The sequence below is a fragment of the Meriones unguiculatus genome, chromosome 15, assembly GCF_030254825.1.
Source record: "Meriones unguiculatus strain TT.TT164.6M chromosome 15, Bangor_MerUng_6.1, whole genome shotgun sequence".
In the NCBI taxonomy this organism is placed as follows: domain Eukaryota; kingdom Metazoa; phylum Chordata; class Mammalia; order Rodentia; family Muridae; genus Meriones; species Meriones unguiculatus.
The window spans coordinates 50,380,460-50,398,958 of record NC_083362.1 but is presented as its reverse complement, the minus strand read 5'-3'; the positions used below and the strand labels follow the sequence as shown (position 1 = coordinate 50,398,958).

At 48.2% G+C, this 18,499-nt stretch overlaps 1 protein-coding gene across 7 annotated transcripts in view; it reads right to left on the bottom strand.

The window, feature by feature from the left end:
- Nrp2 (neuropilin 2) overlaps positions 1–18,499 on the bottom strand; it is a 114,757-nt gene that overhangs the window by 35,991 nt on the left and 60,267 nt on the right. For all 7 annotated transcript variants that reach the window (XM_060368468.1, XM_021656123.2, XM_021656124.2 and 4 more), the window contains exons 10-12: positions 16,958–17,102; positions 12,998–13,114; positions 9,912–10,052 (exon numbers count right to left, since the gene is read on the bottom strand). In XM_060368468.1, coding sequence (XP_060224451.1) covers positions 9,912–10,052; positions 12,998–13,114; positions 16,958–17,102 — 403 coding nt within the window. The remainder of the gene's footprint in view (positions 1–9,911; positions 10,053–12,997; positions 13,115–16,957; positions 17,103–18,499) is intronic.

Genomic DNA, 18,499 nt, shown 5'->3' with positions numbered 1-18,499 from the left:
TTTGCTACCTAGCCTGGCTCTTTTGCCAACTCCTCTCCTAAAGATTCTGGCACATGTAACATTCACTTCCACTTTCTTAAGGACTCTTGATTTGTTAATGACACCCGATCTCACCTAACCTTTAAAAGGAGCCAAGACCATTTTTCCATGGTTACTACCCATTACCTGTCACTCTTAACTGGGCCCTCTGTCTTTCTTACCATCTTAGATTTTTTTTTTTAAGTTTTTACTTATTTATTTAATGTGTGTGTGTATGCATGCTCACAGGTGTGCATGTGCTGACACACACCAGCGTGCCACAGTACACATGTGGAGGACAGAGGACTATCTGCAGGAGTTGATTCTTTCCACCACGTGGGTTACAGATCAGGTTTGGTGGGGAGCACCTTGACCTGCTGAGCCATCTTACAGTCCCCCATCTCCAATTTTCTTGAACATGTGAGGTTTAATACCACATCTTTCTCCTTTCCTTAGTCAATGTATATCCTGCTACCCAGAGAGATTTCATTCCATGAATGAACAAATGAATGAATGACAAACACATAGATAAAAAAGAATGCTGTGGAATGAGGACAGAGGGAGAATCCGCTAGCCTCTGCCAAGCCTACAGATTCTCTTAATCCCTTTGCCATCATCTGCTTTCCTGAGCCAGCAGCCCCCCCGCCCTTTAAAGGTGAGGTTACCTAATACCAGGGTAAGCTGTGGAGGCTCCCAGTACACTGAGGTGCCAGTGCGGGTCCCCCTGATCCTCTGCGCTCCTGTAACTCCCAAGCCCTTACTCTTTCCACCCCATCTATAAAAGAAAGCAGATTCGAGAGACTTCTCATTCAGCTCTCTTTCTTCACAGTCTCACAAATAAGACCCGCTTGCTGCCTGAGAATTGCTTGGCGGAAATTCTGTCACTTGTGTGAATTTGCATTCTTAAGCGAAGGAATCATAGCAGAATGGTTACAACTGGGAAAGCCAAATGTGTGTGGGGTGTGAAATGGTGGCGCAGGCTGCAAGGATTTTATCTGGGTCTATCTTAATTTTATCTACCCACCCTGTCATTAGAACTCAGCCAGGCCAAAGGTTTCCAGTCAGCTGGTCTGGAGCCTCCAGAGCCCCCTCCTTTCTCCTTTCTTCTCCTCTCCCTCCTCTCACAGTAGGCTGATAATCACTATGCATGATTTACAGGACCTCGGCAAGAACCGGAGTTAATGCTAGTGGCGTGCTAAGCACGAGCAGCTGAAGGACCATAATTCAGCCCTGACATCTGAGCTAATCCACGGGTTTGCAGAGTCTCCAGACAAGCAGGCCTCTGGATTTCACTTAGTTAAGTCATTTGTGCCCCACTTGTCTGTTAAGTGCTATGAGCTCCAGGGAAGAAAGATGATATGTAAATGTAAGGACGCTGAGCTGCGAAACATCCCTGCCTGTCACCAAGAGAGGCCTGATTAGAACCAGCAACACCATGAAGAAAAGATGCAGACTGGGAAAAGCACAAGGAACAAGGAAAAAGCAGAGGATGAGGATGATCAAGGGCACAGGTTATATGACAGACACTGTTGGCTACGATTCTTGTCCAACACTGTGCAACAGTAATCTTGGTATTCTTTTCCTTTCTCCCTCTCTCTTTCTCTTTCTCCCCCTCCACTCTCTTTCTGGGGTCCTGCTAAATAACTCAGGTTGGCCCTGAACTCATGATCTTCCTGCCTGCTCTTTTCAAGTGCTGGGATTAGAAATGTGGCCCCCTCCCCAACTAAGCTTATTTCTTCCATAGTCAGAAAGGAAACCAAGGCCCAGAGCCATGAGGTCATATTTCCAGGAAATAATACAGAGTGAGAAAAGTAGGATTTGGATCCAAATCCAAACTTGCCAGTTCCCTGTCATCTGGGGTGGAGTCCTGGCTGGAGGCTCTCTAAACCTTTGAAAGCCTTAGTCTTTCCGTCTGTACAGTGGCTATCATAATGTTGTTAATGCATAGGGTTGTTATAATAAGCCCTGTAAAGCACTTTGCATGGTATTAGGGATACAGAAGGAGCTCAGCCGAGCTACTGATACCACTTCACACACTGCCTTCCATACAGGCCCATGGCCACCATGATCGGGGGGGAAGCCAGTGCCAAGATGCAAAAAGGAGTGGGATTTAACCCGGGGAGGATATTGATATTCTTTGAAATAAGGTGCTTTCCCAGACCTATCTCCACCTCAGGAACCAGCCAGCTCCCAGCTGTCTGTCAGGCACCACTCACTACCGGTCTTCTGTGGCAATCTAAGGAAGATGAAATAAAAAGTGATACTGTCTTGGATCTTGAGTGGGACCCCATGTGACTACATATGGACCAGAGGAAGTATTTGGAAACATCCTGACAGCATGCCATCCACCCTTCCCTTCAGAAAGAGCCTCCACAGGCCACACTGGCAATGTTCTCCAGGCCACAACCCCAGCTGTCAAGAATGTCTCAAATTCAGTTTAGTGCCTTTTGCTGGCATGTGGACACATTTCCTCCATCCATCCTGATGGAATACAGTTAATTTCTGTCCTCCGACTTAGAGGCATTTCTATTCATAAGGAATTATGAAGTCCAGGGGCCTGGGGAGATGATTAAGTATGTAAAGAGTTTGCCTCACAAGCCTGATGTCCCAAGTTCGAATCCCCAGGACTGAGGTAAAAATCACTGGTATGTAAACCTACCTGTACTGTATCCTTATAGGAAAATGGGCAGAAGATACAGGATAAAGAATGGAAGCTTCTGGGCTAGTCTGAGGTACACTACAGTGAACAGACAGACACTGTTTCAACCAAGATGCAAAGGACTGATATCAGAGGCTGTATGCTGTGGTACATACACACACAAGTGGGAGCAGGTGTTGTGGGCAATAAAGAGACAGAGAGAGGGGAAGAAGAGAGGGGGCATAGATGGATGGATGGGGGGAGGGAGGGAGAGACAGACAGGGAAAGAGAAGAAGAAGAGAGGGAGAGAAGGAGAGAGAAAAGGAAGGAGAGAGGGAGGAAAGAAGGGAGAGGTGGAGGAAGGGAGGAAGAGAGAATGATTAGTCTGTGGTTCCCCAGGAAACACAACCCTATTCTCTTTAAATGTTTCCTTTCTGGGTCTTTGTGGAGTGGGTCTCCACTGACCCCTCTTGAAGCTACGTGCTTCAGCTCTCCTAAGTCCTGACATTCATACAAGACACTGAGCTTGAATGTATTCTGAAAGTGAAGACTGATCTGGAATATCCTAGCTCATGGCTTACCACTAAGGAAGCTCAAGAACACAGTGGCTGCCAGTTACCGGATAGAAAGAAGGATTGGTATGTCGTGGGGCATGGTTGCTTTATGAGTTTCCTTGGTCCTTAGGAAGAAACTCTTTGGACTGTCAAGAGGTTGCCCTAACATGACAAATAGCCATCTAAGACCCAGTCTAGTCTGCCGGAAGTTGCCTTCTTGCTCTGTAGCCAATGGCTAAGATACTGGCAATGGAGAGTGTCCAACAAAAAGACAATGGAAAGGAAATACATTCAGCTGCTGAAAGAGAATAAAGAAATAATGTCCCTAAGATACAATCCTGTTCCTCCTGGACCTGACATATTTAGGAGGCATTTTGCTGTGTCCTTGACTCCAAAACGTCTGTTGTTGCCAATGGTACAGAGAAAACAATCATAGGGGATTGAACAACACGAGTTCAAAAGGGCAGAGAGGAAGTGCAGAGGACAGGGTAGCTCAGGCGTTTCACCTGATGCTGTCTCTCGAAAGGTCTCTTGATATTTCACCTGGCGATTTATGGTCCCATCTGGTTGCAGCTGCTTAAGTGTCCTGTGGACACGTGACTGAGGTTGGCTCAATTGCAATGGGTTCAATTGTGTCTACTCCCCTTTAACCAACCCTAAAATAAATCACCAGCTTGATCCTCCTGGCTATTGCAAAGCCAAACACGCCATCTGTCCCTCACACACATCTCCTGGCTAGCATCTTGCCCTCCTACTAGATCAACCATCTGAAAGAATATTTAGTGCAGCAGGAGATGGAGTCTCGTAGTATAGGTCATACCTAAAACATGAGTCATCCCCTCAGCTGGCCTCCCAAGGTCAGTCTATCGCTGCTAAGGTCCTCAAATTAACAACCAGTTAAGGGAAACATTGACTTTGGATGAACTCAGCAGGATGTTTTCAAGGTTTATGATGGAACATTCTGCAGGCATTTAAGGTTTCAGCCAGGCCACTCCTTGCAGGAAGCTAGCTACCTGGAGGAATTTTGTATTTTTTTAAAGTGTCAGCTTCCACATAAAGTTTTGTCATCTAGATAGTTTTGTTCTCATTTTGCCCCTTCATTATCATTCTAGTCTTTCATGGGTTTCAGAAAAAGGGATGACAGCTTCTCTCTGTCGTTTTTCTTTTCTACAAAGCCATGTGGTATTTTTTTTATTTAATTTTATGAATATAAGTGCTCTATCTGCATATACACCTGCATGCCAGAAGAGGGCATCAGTAGAGATGGTTGTGAGCCACTATGTGGGTGCTGGGAATTGAACTCCTGCTCTTCCTCTAGAAGAGCAGACAGTATTCTTAACCACTGAACCATTTCTCCAGCCTCGCCAGGGATGTTTTCTTTCCTTTTTACAAGAGACCCTCCATTCTTTTCTTTTTTACTCTTCTCTTCTCTTCTCTTCTCTTCTCTTCTCTTCTCTTCTCTTCTCTTCTCTTCTCTTCTCTTCTCTTCTCTTCTCTTCTCTTCTCTTCTCTTCTCTTCTCTTCTCTTCTCTTCTCTTCTCTTCTGTTGAGATTATCCCTTGACTACTGCTTTCTTTTAGCTCAGTTCTTCTTGCTCTCGCTTTAATTATCTATTATGGTCCATAGCTCCAGTTTTCTGTCTTTGTATTAGTAGGGGCTATGTTCCAGCTAAACCACTGAAACCTTCTTCTGAAGGTGATGCAATCTGAGGCAGTGGTTCTTAACCTGTGCATCATGACCCCTATGGGGGTTCGGTTGAACCTTTCACAGGGGTCTCATATCAGCTATCCTGCATATCAGATATTTACATTCCGGTTCATAACAGTTCCAAACTTACAGTAATGAAGCTGCAACTCAAATAATATTATGTTTAGGGGGACACCACAACATGAAGAACCGTGTAAAGGGGCCACAACATTAGGAAGGCTGGCAACCACTGATCTGAGGCTGTGTGGATTGCAAGCAGTCCCCGAGTTTTTGAGCTCAGAGAGAGGTTTTTAAATTCAGAGCCATTGCTAGCTTACAGTCAAAAATCAAGCCCATCGTATGTGTATCCATCAGGCAGGACTCTGTTCTCCCTCTCCGCTGGGGTTCATCAGCAACCAAGTCTGTATCCAAACAACCCCAGTGAGAAGTTCACAGGCTCTTCTACTTAACGTTTGAAGGCACAGCCGACACGTGTAAAACTGGAATGTTTAGATTCCTGGTTTACTCCCACTTGAGCTTCCCTTGGAGCCCTGGGTAAAGTCACTGTTGTCTCGTTACCTCCCACAAGCTGGCCAAAGCCCCTTCACAATGGTGTTTTAGTCCAAGTGGGCTTTGCCTGTTTTCTAGATGCTTTCTTTCATGGCTTTTAGGTGCTGCAGTAAAGAAACACTTTAACCACACTTCACAAGGTCAATCAATGTGTAAAAGAACACACACATTCCAGATCACACTTGGATCTCCATCAGAAGGCTGACTGGGCAGAATCCTGATTTATCTCTAGCCTTATCACTTCCTCCTCCTCTTCCTTCTTCTCCTTCCTTCTCCCCTCTGGGGTGCTACAGACTGAACCTAGGCACTCCCAGATGCTAGGCAAGCCCTCTGCCACTAGCCCCAACCTCAGTTCTCCATTTTCTTTTTCTTTTAGGTCTTGCTAAGTTCCCTAAGCTGGTCTTGAACTCACTCTGTATAGCCCAGGCAGGACTTAAACTTTTATTACCCGCTAGCACCACCAGGCCCAGGTCGTACCTCATTCTTTATAATAATAATGACCTCGACAAAAAGTGCCAATGCTATTGGTATTACTACTTACTTAGCATACTATTTCTGAGTGACCTCAAACAGTCCATGATGCATTGTTCCTTATTATTTTCCCGTAGTTGGTGAGGGAGACAGAGTGGCATATGTAGGAAAATCAGAGCAGCCGAGGCAGAATAATACTGCCAGCTCGGGCTCAGGCAGGTCTACCTCTCTAACCCTCTGCTTCTTGGTTTCTATTAAGCCAAGTGACAGCAGCATCAGCAAGGCCTGGGAGCTTGTTCTCCTGCTAGTGCCCAGAGGTGCTACAGCAGTATTGTCTAACACAGTAAGTACTGTGACGCCGACGTGTTGCAAGCATGGAGACAGTGTGGCCCCGGCATCCATGAAATAGCACCACTGCCACAGCAGAACCAAAGCACTAGCTGAGACAGTTTCAGACAGTTTTAACCCATTAAAATTATGTTAGCAATAACCACAAACAGTTGGGGGGAAGGGGACTCCTTACCCAATATGGAGACCTGGATCCCAGGGCCAGCTCTCATCTCAAGGAGTGTTTGTGTCCTCCCTTAAAGACCCAACACTGGTTATTCTCAGGACTCGGTCTATGATCAAAGCATCAGGGTATGTCTGTAGAAAATATGTCTCTGTTCTATTGACAGTGACCCTGTGTCATTGTGGCTTCAGAGGGAGGCAAAGTGGTCATCAGGGAGGGTGCGGCAGGCTCCTCTGCTACCACCAGGGGTCACTGAATTTGGAACACAGTCCCTGGGGGAGGGGTGGGGGGACACTGGTATGAACGTACTCTAGGCAGCTCAGCCACGAGAGCTAAAAATAGAGATTCTGAGTGGCTTGAAAGACGATGTTGAAAAACAAAAACAGTGGAATGAAACCAGTGGGTGTCTTGTCAGCCTGGAGCAACCATTACCACCAGCCAAAGGAACAGAACTAATTGCTGACTTAAAAGGGAACAGAGAAAGGAAAGAAAACACGAGAAAACAGCTCAATCAGAAAATATCTAAGCAATGTAAGTCGTTTCCCATGGACACTTGCGACCAACTGTCTGCGTTGGGTTTCAATATGGCCATCTCACCCCTCCCCGCCCCCTTTTCCCTTCGTCCTCACCTCCTCAGTGTTTGGCTGAGATCTCTTCTTTCCAAAATGTAATGACTTCTGTTTGCATACTTACTAAGGGGATGAGACGCGTTGTGCACTTCTAGAGAACAATGGGTCTGGTCTCTTTGTGGAAGCGCAAAGTAGGGTGACACAGTGGCTTTCGGGTTTGAGGCCAGGCGCCAGCCATTCTGCACCCATTAGCATTCTCCCTGCCCTGAGCCCAGCACAGCTGTTTCCTTTCTCCCAACTGCTTCCCTCGGGGCTCCATTTTTTTTTTCTTTTTTTATAAAGAAGAAGAAAGAGACCACCCCAAACAGAAAGAGCATCTATATTCTGCTTGCAGTGTGATTTAGAATTTTATAAGCAGGACAGTGGGAAATAGAGGAGATGGGGTTGTTTTTTAGTCATCTGAAGATAAAGGCTCTGAGAACAGTATTATGATTTTGTTTCCTGGAGTCCGGTTACAAGCGTCGCTTCCCCAAAATTCAGTGATTCCTCTGGAAAATTCCTTCTCAGTGTCTTAAGTCAGGAACAACTTTTAAGCCTAGCAGTTCCTCATGGCCCTAATCTCCTTTCTGTCCCTATCTATTCAGCCAAAGGTTGGAATTCTGCCCACTTCCCTAGCCTGCTCTGAATACCCCCTACCCTGCCCCAAACTGCAGTGTGTAATGAATCAGCTGAAAGGAAGACAAAGAGTACCATTTCCAACCAGTAGCACGGGTCAAGGGACAGGCATTCAGGTGAGGGTGGGGTCTGAACAGAGTGGACAGAGGTGCAGGACCACAGGCTATGGCAGAGGGGGTGTGACAGAAGCTCTCCCAGCACTACCGCTTGCTCACTGGGTGGCGTTGTGAGTCTAGGTAGGGCTAGCCTCAGACACCCTCAGAGGAAACATCAGAAGCATAGGTAGGGGAGACCAGAAGATTAGAAAGAGCCAAAAGTGGACCCTAGGTGAGAGAGGACGAATCCTCCCACCCTACAGAGATTCCATCTGTGCGACCCTTCATTTGAAGTGCCCAACCAAGCTGTACCTTACAGGCCCCCTTCTCTGGCTCTCATTCAGACGAAATGTAAACACATGCACACATTCACCTTTCTCACATTCAGATAAAGATGGGGGCTGGGAAAAACCACCAATTAATTGGACCCAGTCTCAAAGGAGAGGAAATGAAATGAAAAATCCAGGCTGGGTTATAAAAATAAGTATTTTTTTTTCCCAACGTGCAGGAGGCTCATTATATTAATTAAGCATTATTGCAGAGAGTGAGAGGGGGAGGGGGATTAGAGCTGGGACTGGGGTAAGTGCTCTCTCCTGTGCCTGGGGCTGTGGTGATCTTCAGATACGCATCTCTCTGAGCCAGCACTCAAACGCTGAAGAGATAAACACTTGAAATATGAAAATGTTTTTCTTCAGAGCAGATGCTGTGACCCTCTGAGAAAGCAAGTGTGGACTATGGCTGGAGAATGGCTCCAAGTGGTCCTCTAGAGCTTATCCTCCCAGCCAACCTCCCCACCCCCAAACTCCTGGGGACCTGAGGCACCATCAGCACTTGGGGTGAGGGCAGCTCTGAAGACGCCAGTAAGAGGGAAGGACCCTCCCCTTCCCATTTTCTAGCTTTTTCCCTGATGCACCCCATCAACGTTCAGCCTGCTACATTTGCAGAATTAACCCCCTTTTCTCTCAACTTCTTCTTTATGAGCATCTGAGGTCCAGGCAGGAGGTGTATGAAAAGTGAAAGCTAATGTGAGTGTTTTGGACCAATGTGCTCTGGCTTGTGAGGGCTACTTGTTTAAGTTTTCTGGAACTTTACAAGCCAGTTAAATGTAATCATTATTTTAAAATTAAATTACATGAAGCTAGATTAACTTATATTAAAAAGGAGAAGAATAAATACCCCCAACTCAACATTTCCTAACTATTTCAGTATATTCTGCTCCAGAGGCGGTTTGTTTCTCGTATCTGCACAAAGGAAAACCACTCCCCAGGCCCTCCTCCTGCATGTCCAAGCTCCTCCATCTCCTGTCTCTGTGGTCCACCAAGCTGTGGGGAGAGTTTTTTTTTTTTTTACCATTGAACGCAACACATCTTATCAGGCAAGTCTGGGACTTTGCTTCAGCCCCTGGAAAGCCTATTGTTAAATATTTCCAGCAGACAACCGTTAAAGCAAGCCACAGCGGAGCCAGCAGTTAGCTTTTGTTTCTCCTTGTTCACAGGGACTAAAATCAGTGTCTACCTACAGTGTCAGGACTGGCTTCTGACATCTGGCTTTTTGGAGCCAAAAGATGGCATAAAGATATGCCAAGGCCTGACAACAGCCAAGCGTCTGGCTCTTGGCTAAGACACACCCGTGGGCATTGAGTCTGCGGTGTCCCGCCCTGCGCATGGCAGTGTTTCAGTCCTTCGCCTCGATTGGCTCCAGGAGCGGTGGTACCCACAGAACTGTGAGTCAGAATCATGGCCGGCGGTTACCCAGTGAACAACTTTGGAAACAATACCTACCTTGTTGTTGACAAGAGGCTATGTGCCAGTGGTAGCCAGTGCTGGCTAGAGGAACAAGAGGACACAAATGGACTCCTCCCATCTCCTAAGGACCTCCCAATGGTTTCTTCTCTCTCTCTCTTTTATCATGGTTTCTCTTTCTCCCTCGCAACTTTAAGCTGTGCTGAAATTCTGATCAGGCTAAGAACCACCAACCAGCCGGTGCGGGTGCTGATGTCTGTGGTGGTTTGTGGGTACAGAGTAGAGAACTGTGGTGGGAAGCCCTAAAGCTTGTAAGGGAGTTGGGACACAGACATGTGCAGGCTGGCCTTCCGTCTTTCGTAGGCTGCCTCAGTTGCCTTACCTGGAAACGTTCGGTCATTGGGGCTGGCACTGCTGACCCAGGTGCTTCTGAACCACTTGGCACGGTCATACATCCAACTGCAGGGCTCTTCTGGGAAGTCGAAGTTGCAGTTGAATCCCTCAGGGAGTTGTAAGTCCTTGTCTGAAAGGAAAAGAAAAGTAACCAAAAGGCAGGCAAACTAAGCAGGCCCAGCGAGCAGCCAGGTGGTGCTATTTCAATGGCCAGCAAGGCCTAAGTATGGAGCAGAGTGAGGGGGGGAAGAGGGGGGGGAATGGGGTTCCCTTTGCTCATTCACTTCCCTCGTCTTGGTGATGGCTGACTTTCGGGTCAGGCTCTGGTCTCATCCTTCCCAGGCACGAGAGCCAAGTCTGCCAGTGGTTTGCCTAGTAAAGCCATTACAAATGAGGCCACCAAATGGCTTAAGGCTCTAATCAGCCTCCTCTTTCTACCTCAGGAAAGAAGACAAATGTGAAAATTGCTGTTCCCTAAATGCCAGAGAAGAATGTCTCCCCAGCGCCTCTGTGGAAGGCTGGCTCCCTGAAAGGATCATCTCATCTCCTGCCAGCCTGGCTCTCACAAGTGATGGGGCAGCCCATTAGCACCCAGAGAGAGACCTGAATGCCAGGGAACTTCTGGCTGATGCTAGGAAAGTGACCTCAGAAACAAGTCTGGCTTGTTTGCTATCTTTTACCTCTTTGAGACACGTCTTATTTCAGAAGGCTGGTAAAGTCTGGCGTTGCCCTGTGAGGCAATCTGACATGTTAAGAGTAAAAAAAAAAAACAAAAAATGAAGGGGTCAACCTTGAAGTTGTCTAGCTCAGTGCTGAGTAAGATGGGGAATATTTTCACAAGCTAGGCCTGGTGGCTCAAGCCTGTAAACCCAGTTACTGTGGAGTACATTCTGCAGCGCTCCTGAAGGTTGGGTCGGGATGGCAGGGGAGGTGAAGAGCCAGGTTTTCCACAAATCTCTAAAGAGTAACCACACAGAGACTCGCCCTGTCTGCTTTAAAGTTTCTCTGAGCTTCCGCCCAGATCTAAAAACCCAGTATGAGTGCTAATCTTGGAATTATGTGGGGGTGTTACGGAGGTGGGGGGGAGAAAAAATGGGGAAGCCAGACTTGGACACTTGCCAGACACAGAGGAAAAGGCTCAGCAATGTTGGTAGCTGGGAGGAAGTGGGGTCTTTGGCCTTCTTACTTCCCTTCATAAGTTCCCAGAGAGAAATGTCCACGGGGAAGGCTCAGAATTCTGGCTGAGGTGTCTAAAGGCAACAGCAGCCTCGTAGAAACAAATTGCCCACCCCCTGGGGTGGGGGAAGCTTGACTTGAGAGGACACTGCTGACCTCAGCAGCGGGACGAAGTTGCTGGCAGACCCTACCTGTGTGCCCGCTTCCCAAGAGGGAACACTCAATGTTTGCCCACCCATAGCCAAAGTCAGCTGGCGCGGAAAGGAAGCACACGGAACCCAGCATAGAAGCACCGAGCTGTGGCTTGGGAAAGTCAGTCTTTAGCCCTCACCATCCCCTTCCCTCCACAATTTCTGCATGTCTATTTTTCCATTCAGAAATACAAAGTAATTCAATATACCATAATTCCCCTGTAATGTTTATATGCATACTATATCTCAGGAACCAAACTCCACAAAAAAGATCTTATACTAAAAAGAAGGGAGGGACCATCAAAGAAACCTCAAATCAAACAAACCACTGGAAACGGTAAAATTATATTAAAAATAAACTTCTGAAACGCTGCAGCAGAACCCTTAAATTTTCCTGTGGATTGCCATTTAGATAGAGTCTCCATTCCCATGCCTCCTGACATGCTAACTCTGTGAATCTAACGCCATGCATTAACTCCGTGTGTTTCATTTTAAGCTCTCTGTCTCAGGCGTGTCTTGGAAGATTCTCTACTTCTCATTATGAAACGAAAACAAGTTCATTAAAATGTCAAGGTTTTGTATTCAACTAACTCTGTGACCAGCAGTGTCCCCCACTCGCACAATATACCAAAACACACTCCCCAAAGCATATGCATTAAATTATCGTTTTTCAGTCCCACGGCCTCAGCATTAATTTTTGGCTTTCATCCCATCCTTCTTAATGGCTATTTTTTTGGAGCCATCCACACCGTCCGGGCAGTTTCTCGGGTTGCCCTCTGGCTGTGAGCAGATTCCACAGTTTCCTCAGCTATCTACCTCTTTAGGTTCCTTCTCAAGTCTCTCTGCCAATCTTTTCTCATTTTGTTTAATGAACACTTAAATAACGATCGGTAATTTACTGTAAATTGAGGCTTTCAGACTTAAAAGTCCAGCCAAAAATGCCAGGTGTTGTAAAAGTTGTGGCTTCTTAGGAATGTCCTGATACATGGTGACCTGAACAGGAGGATTAAAAATAAGACTTAATCTTGGGACCTTCCAATGACTGACTTTGTCTAACTTGGATATGTTTAGGAGATAAAATGGGGGGGGGGTACAGATTTCCCATATGAAGAGATGGTCTGGACACTGGGATCCCTTGGGGTTTTGAAGGACTGGCTGAAGAGCCTCACATTCCTCCTTTGCCCCTAGCCTGTTTGATCACTGCAGATGTGACACGCCTCTGGTAGAATCATCCCTGACACATTTTCGTAAATTGAGGTTATGGCAAGACTCAGAGAAGCGCAACTGATCCCAGCTAAATCAGAGACAATGTGCCCCTCCCACCCCCAGCAAAAAAAAAAAAAAAAAAAAAAAGACACCAGTCTTTGTAAGACTGCACCACAGAGGCACATTCTAACAGGAAAAGCTGACACTGGTATTAATTCTAAGACTGGGGACAGTTTTCCTTTAACTAAATGAAGGCTGTGAGGGCTCAGTCCCTTATCTTAACAATGGATTTGTAACTATGGGGCTGTCCTCGTTGCTACAATATCTCAGTGTTTCTAGTAGCCACTGCCTCAGGCCTCTGAGTATTTGTGCTGAATGCTCCTGTGAGTTCACGTGGACCTCTAATCTCAGGGGCCCCAAGTTCTTGCCTGGTCATGGGTCACCTGCCTGGCCCATACCCATGACACCTCAGATGCCATGTAAAGACCACCCCAATCCTTACCATCCTCAAAGCTGCAGTTCTCCCCGCACTCCGTGGCATCCTCGTCCATGGGGTATGGAGTGGTAGTCCCTTCACCCTTTACGGTGGGTCCCAGAGTCTCCGCTGTGGGCTTTGAGTCTGTGTGAAGGTGAAGGGAGAAAAAAAAAAGCTGCTGCAGCAGGCTGCGCTACAACCCAGAAGGGGAAGGCACCTTCCTAGGTGTGGGCTCGTGAGGAGGAAAGGGAAGATGCAGAGGTGCACACAGAACCCCAAATTCAGCCGTGTGAGCTGTTGGCAGAGCAAGGAGGAATTGCTTCAGTTGAATGACAATCTAGGACCAACAGAAGAAGCTGCAAGAGGCGTGGACAGGAAACCCACACTGCAGGTTCTAAGGGCAGTACAAGACTGGCAACCCTCGCGGTGGGTGGGTGGGTGATGTTGCCACCAAAGTGGAGCTGAACTCCATTTGGGTGTTCTGTGAAAAGGGCAGCATGCTAGGACACAATCAAAGTGAGTGCTGCCCACCAAAACCGACAGAAAAATCTCCATGAGAAGTGAAGTGTGCTTCTGTTTCGTGGGAAATGGGCCCCAGGGCTCTGCCGCTTTGTGGCCGCTGGTGGGCCTCTCTGCTTCATCCTGCTTTCTCAAGGTACACCCTTTCACTACGCCAGGCAGGATTTATTCGGAATCAAAGCTAACTCTATAAAACAATCTGGCCTGCGGGGCCCACCTACGATAAAATAATCAGAAGCACTTGTCCCCAAAGTTGTGTAAGCAGAACGGCAGCTTGGGCAGCCTGAATCCAGGCTGGGTTGGTGTTCTGAGGACACGGACAGATGGAGATGTGGATTAAAAGAGACTTAGGCTAGGTGGAAGTACTTTGGGCCGCACTATCTGGCCACAGTATGGCAAATTACTATGCCCCCTGGACACAGCTACCATTCTGCAGAAAAGCTGTCTAGGGCTGGAAGAGTCAGGCATGGTGGAGACAGTGGCTGCGGACAAAGGAGGCCCCGAGGCACCGTGACTTGATTCAACAGAGGCCCAGACAGCAGGTAAGCCCAGCCCAGCTAGTTCTTCTAAAAACCCCTCCCCACAGGCGGGAAGCCTACCCTACCATCCCTTGGTAAAATCTCCAGGCTCACCAACGTTGGCAGCTTATAAGAACTGTTATGGTAAGCAGCACACAGCAAACCTGACTAGGTCAAACCACGCTGTAGGCGGCTGGTTTTCACCTGGGCCAGGGAGGTGATTCACACGGCCATTCACTCACTTGTTTATTTCCTCCCCCAGTCACTCATTCACCAACTATTTGGGGAATGAATGAAGTTGTGAGTCAGGCCCTGGGTGGGGTGGGAAAGGTTCTGGGAAGCTCCACGTTGAGGAGTTGAATACCCTAGAGCTGCCCTCCAAGAAGACATCCTGGAGAAGTGAGGGCCTCGCCTCTCCTGTCTTTGCCCTGCTGCTTTGCACTCTAGCGTGCGATTGGGCGCCTTTGTGGAGCACCCTTCAGGATACTGTTTAATAAAGCCAGGAGCGGAGGAAATGGGTAAATATGCTGAAAAGCCTTTTCACGGTTGGCTTCCCACCTTTCTGCTATTAAATACTACGCACATAACCTTTTGCGTTCCCCATTGCCGCGTCTGCCTTTTGCTCAAAGTAAATAACAAATAACCTCGAAGCGTCCTAATTTGTGAGTTCAAATTTGTCACCGTGTCACCGAGTCGCAAACTCAATTGTAAAGCAAACTGTGGGCGGCAAGGCAAGAAGTAATCATTTGAGACCTAAACAACCTGGCTAACAGGTGAAGCGGGCCTGTCAAATCATTTAGCCAAACCAGTTCAGCCCAGACCTTTAGTTTTCCTGTTATCTTTTTTTTTTTGGGGGGGGGGGAGAAGAGGTGGGGAAGAAATGACCCATGGACATTGGGTCATTGGAGTTGCAGACAGAGATGAAAATTTTAAATACAAGAAGAATATGAGCTAAGAACTGGAAGTTTAAGGCAAAGCTGGTCAGTTTGGGGAGAAGGAGATAAAGTGAAACCCAGCAGCATTGCGGGGCGATGAGGTGACAAGAGGGCCGGGTGTGTGAGTGAAAGTGCAGAAACAGGAGACCGCCTCTGTGCCCACTGTTTGTCCTGGATGCTCCGGAGTAACTGCTCACCAAACAGCAGCGTGCCTCCAAAATTAAAACCAGATGTCGGAGGACTTCAAAGGCCCGGGAGGCTGGGCAGAGGGTAACGGGCCTCGACTCTGATCTTCCAAGAGAGGGGCTGGGCTTTGAAATGGGAAACCTGTTGCTGTCACCAGGGCAATTTGGGGCAGGTTGGGGCTGGAGAGGACTTTCGCAACTGTCCAGCTGGCCATAAAGCAAGGCCTGCCTGGGAGAGGCATGGCACAGAAGGAAAAGGACCAGAGGCAAGTGTGACTTGGCCCTCAGCCAGCTGGATGACCTTCCTGGGACTCAGTTTCCCCATCTGTGAAAGGGCAGTAGGCTTTGTCAGTGTTGGGCAGCAATCTAAATATTCCCACCATTGCTCCACGTCATCCTCCTAACAGCTGCAGGGCTTTGAGATAGACCGATGCCATCCCTACTTTTCAGGTAAGGGATAAAGTCGTTTGTCCAGGTTCTGCACCTAATGATGGCCAGGGAACGACTTGAGTTTCCCCACATGAATACAGTGCTTGCTTGTCAACAAAAGGGGCTGCAATAGAGATTCTGTTTAACCTGAGGCACATGGTCAAAAGTGTGTGGAATACGCTAGCCTAGAAATTTCTGGATCCTCTACAGCTCTAAGCCCAGGGTCTTAGGTGGGTAAATGAAACCACCGTATGTCTGAGGTGGGGTTTTAGTACCTGTGAGGCACAGGTGATGCACAATTAGGCTTTGGGGAACTTGGCCTTTGGCCTTAGCCCTATAAGTGTTTATGGGGGGAGGGGAGGCTGTGAGTCTTCCTACTAGCATGGGTTCCACGAGACTGTCATCAGTTCCAGGCCTAGAGGGCCCCATTCCTGGCCTCCACAGCTACACAGGATGCCTCTGTGCCCTTGTAGCTCTCACACAGGTGGCACTTTTCTCCCTGGGAGCCATGTTCTTCCTGACATGCCCTTATTAATCCTTCATGCCATCCTGCTTCCTGAACTTCCTGAACCAGTGACAGGCACAACAGACAGGAAAATGGGGATACCTGGGGCCCTGGTGGGGAGGAGCCAGAGAGCTCAGGCTGTTGCCGGCTCCTGCTGGCACTGGGTGGGCATTTCCCCCCCCCCCCGCCCCGAGCTGCAAGTGACTTCCAAAAGCTCATTTTGACAGGCTTTACCAGCTCTGCAGAGGAAGCAGGGCCAGTGGCCAGAGGCAAGGTGGGCCTGACTCAGTCTTCCTCCCTCAGCAGCCAGTGAGGGGGAGGGGGAGGGGGAGGACTGGGGCCTCACTCTCACAGGGAGAATTCATGGAGGCACATGCCCTAGGCCTGTGGCACCTGGTAGGGCAGGAAGGAGCATTCTGGGAAGATGCGCCCCCCCCCCCCCGCACCAGTGTCCCTCCTGAGCAAATACAGGCCTTTCACAGCTGTGGCTTTGACACGAAAACGCTGTCCCTGAGCGTCTGACATCTGGAGGCCAGATTCAGACATAAACCGATTACTTTTATTATCATGACAGGGTTTTTCTTTCCTAAATCAACAGCCAAAGCCCCCCTGGCCTGAAGAGCTGGGGTCTAATTGAATTTGGGTGGGTGGTGGGTGGTTATGATTTGTTTTTGAGAGACTCATGTTGAAGAACTTAAGTGATCCCTGACAAAGGACAAAATGCCTCCCTTGAGAGATCTCTCCAAGTTCAGAGGTGGCCCAAGAATACAACGGAGACCAGGCAGCAGGGGCACAGTGAGGTCTAGCTTCATGAGGGCTGACTGCCGGGTCCCCCTCCCAGGACACCAAGATCACAAGATCAAATGAGCAAGACACACAGAGGAAATCCCCCTTACCTGTCCAGTCACAGCCCAGGACCTCCAGCCTCATCCCAATGCCCGCTGGTGACCACCTCTCCGGGTACACCCTCACGTACTGCGCGGGAACTGGCTCGAACCTTCGGATGTCGGGGGCGTCGTAGTGCATGTTCCCTTCAAACAGCTGTAGGGAGGCAGGATCTTCAGCCCTTGCGTGGGTCCCTCCCCACTCACCTCTCCCAACCGCACCTAACCCAGATGGAAGGCGGCTTCGTGGTTGGTTCGTGGGGCATTACCACGAGCTTAATTTCAAACCAAGGTCTTTGCTCACTCCTTTGGAGAGTCCATGGGCGACTTTGAAATAGGGAAATCAGGGAGTGTTAGAGTGGCCAGGGTCAGGGGAGGTCTGAGCTCCAAATGTGATTTAAGCTGACCTTGGCCGGAAACGGTGGAAGGAAGGCAGGGTTGGCGGTATCTACCGTTCCAGACTCCTTGCCTTGTTTTTAAAAACATTGCTTTCTTTTTTTTTTCCTAATGCTTGGAAGTCTGCATGCATAAGGTACCCGAATGGGATGGGAATACAGTCCAGCTGGTGATATGCCTGCCTACAGGAATGAATAACCTACAGGTTATTTAATCCCCTAGAGCATGGGGACAAGAGGATCCCAATGGCCAACTGTTCCCAGTTTACTGACAGTCTGAAAGAAAAATGACTACTACTTCCTTTGGATAGTAACAGCATCCTCTTGCTTACCAATTGATGGCCTGAGATTGTCTTTTAGTCCTTTGTTTATCAGAAGCGATTCTATCGAGAGTCCTCTCCTAGGTTACAGATGCATAAAATCGCTGACAGAAGTTGGAGCTGTGAGCGGATGCCACCCTGGGGTCCCTCACATAGGGGATAGGACAGGGGTTGAGATGGCTGTGTTCAGGAATGCCTGGGGGTCAGACACCTACAGGAGCTCAGGGTCCACAGTATTAAAAGTAAGATTACTGCCTCGGTCACGGCATGCTCTGAAACTGGCCAAGATCACTTCTTTTCCCAAGAAGAGCCATAGTCAGCTGTTGCTGGGGAACCTGTGGTCCAGTTTCTTCTCTGTTCATAGAAGGTTCTGGTTTCCAAGCCCTGTGTCTTTCTAAGACCCTGGAGTTGTGATCCGGAAGTTCATTGTAAAACCTCCAGTTTAGCTCTGGCCTATGGGTTCAGAAAGAAAGGCCATGCTTATCGTAGGGAACTCTCCTTTCCTTGCACTTCTGCAGTCAAGGGTAACTTAGAAATGAGGACCAGACAGCCTGGTCTACCAGGAGAGGAGTCTGGAGAGGGAAGAGGCACAAAGTCCTCTCCTATCTGGGCCTCCTGGCATGTTAGCGTGAAGGTCAGCCTCCCTCTCTCTCATGGCAGGAAGTGGGCTGCTCTGGCTTGAACTTCTGGCCCAGCGAAAAATTCTCTTTCTTCCTTTCAAACTCAGTGTGAGAGGCAGGAAAAATCTGAGCAATCAAGGCTAAGAAAACACGAAGGAGCGTAACGTTCAGAAAAACAGTTGTTTTTGAAAGTAACGCCCTGTTTCTATAGTTTGGCCT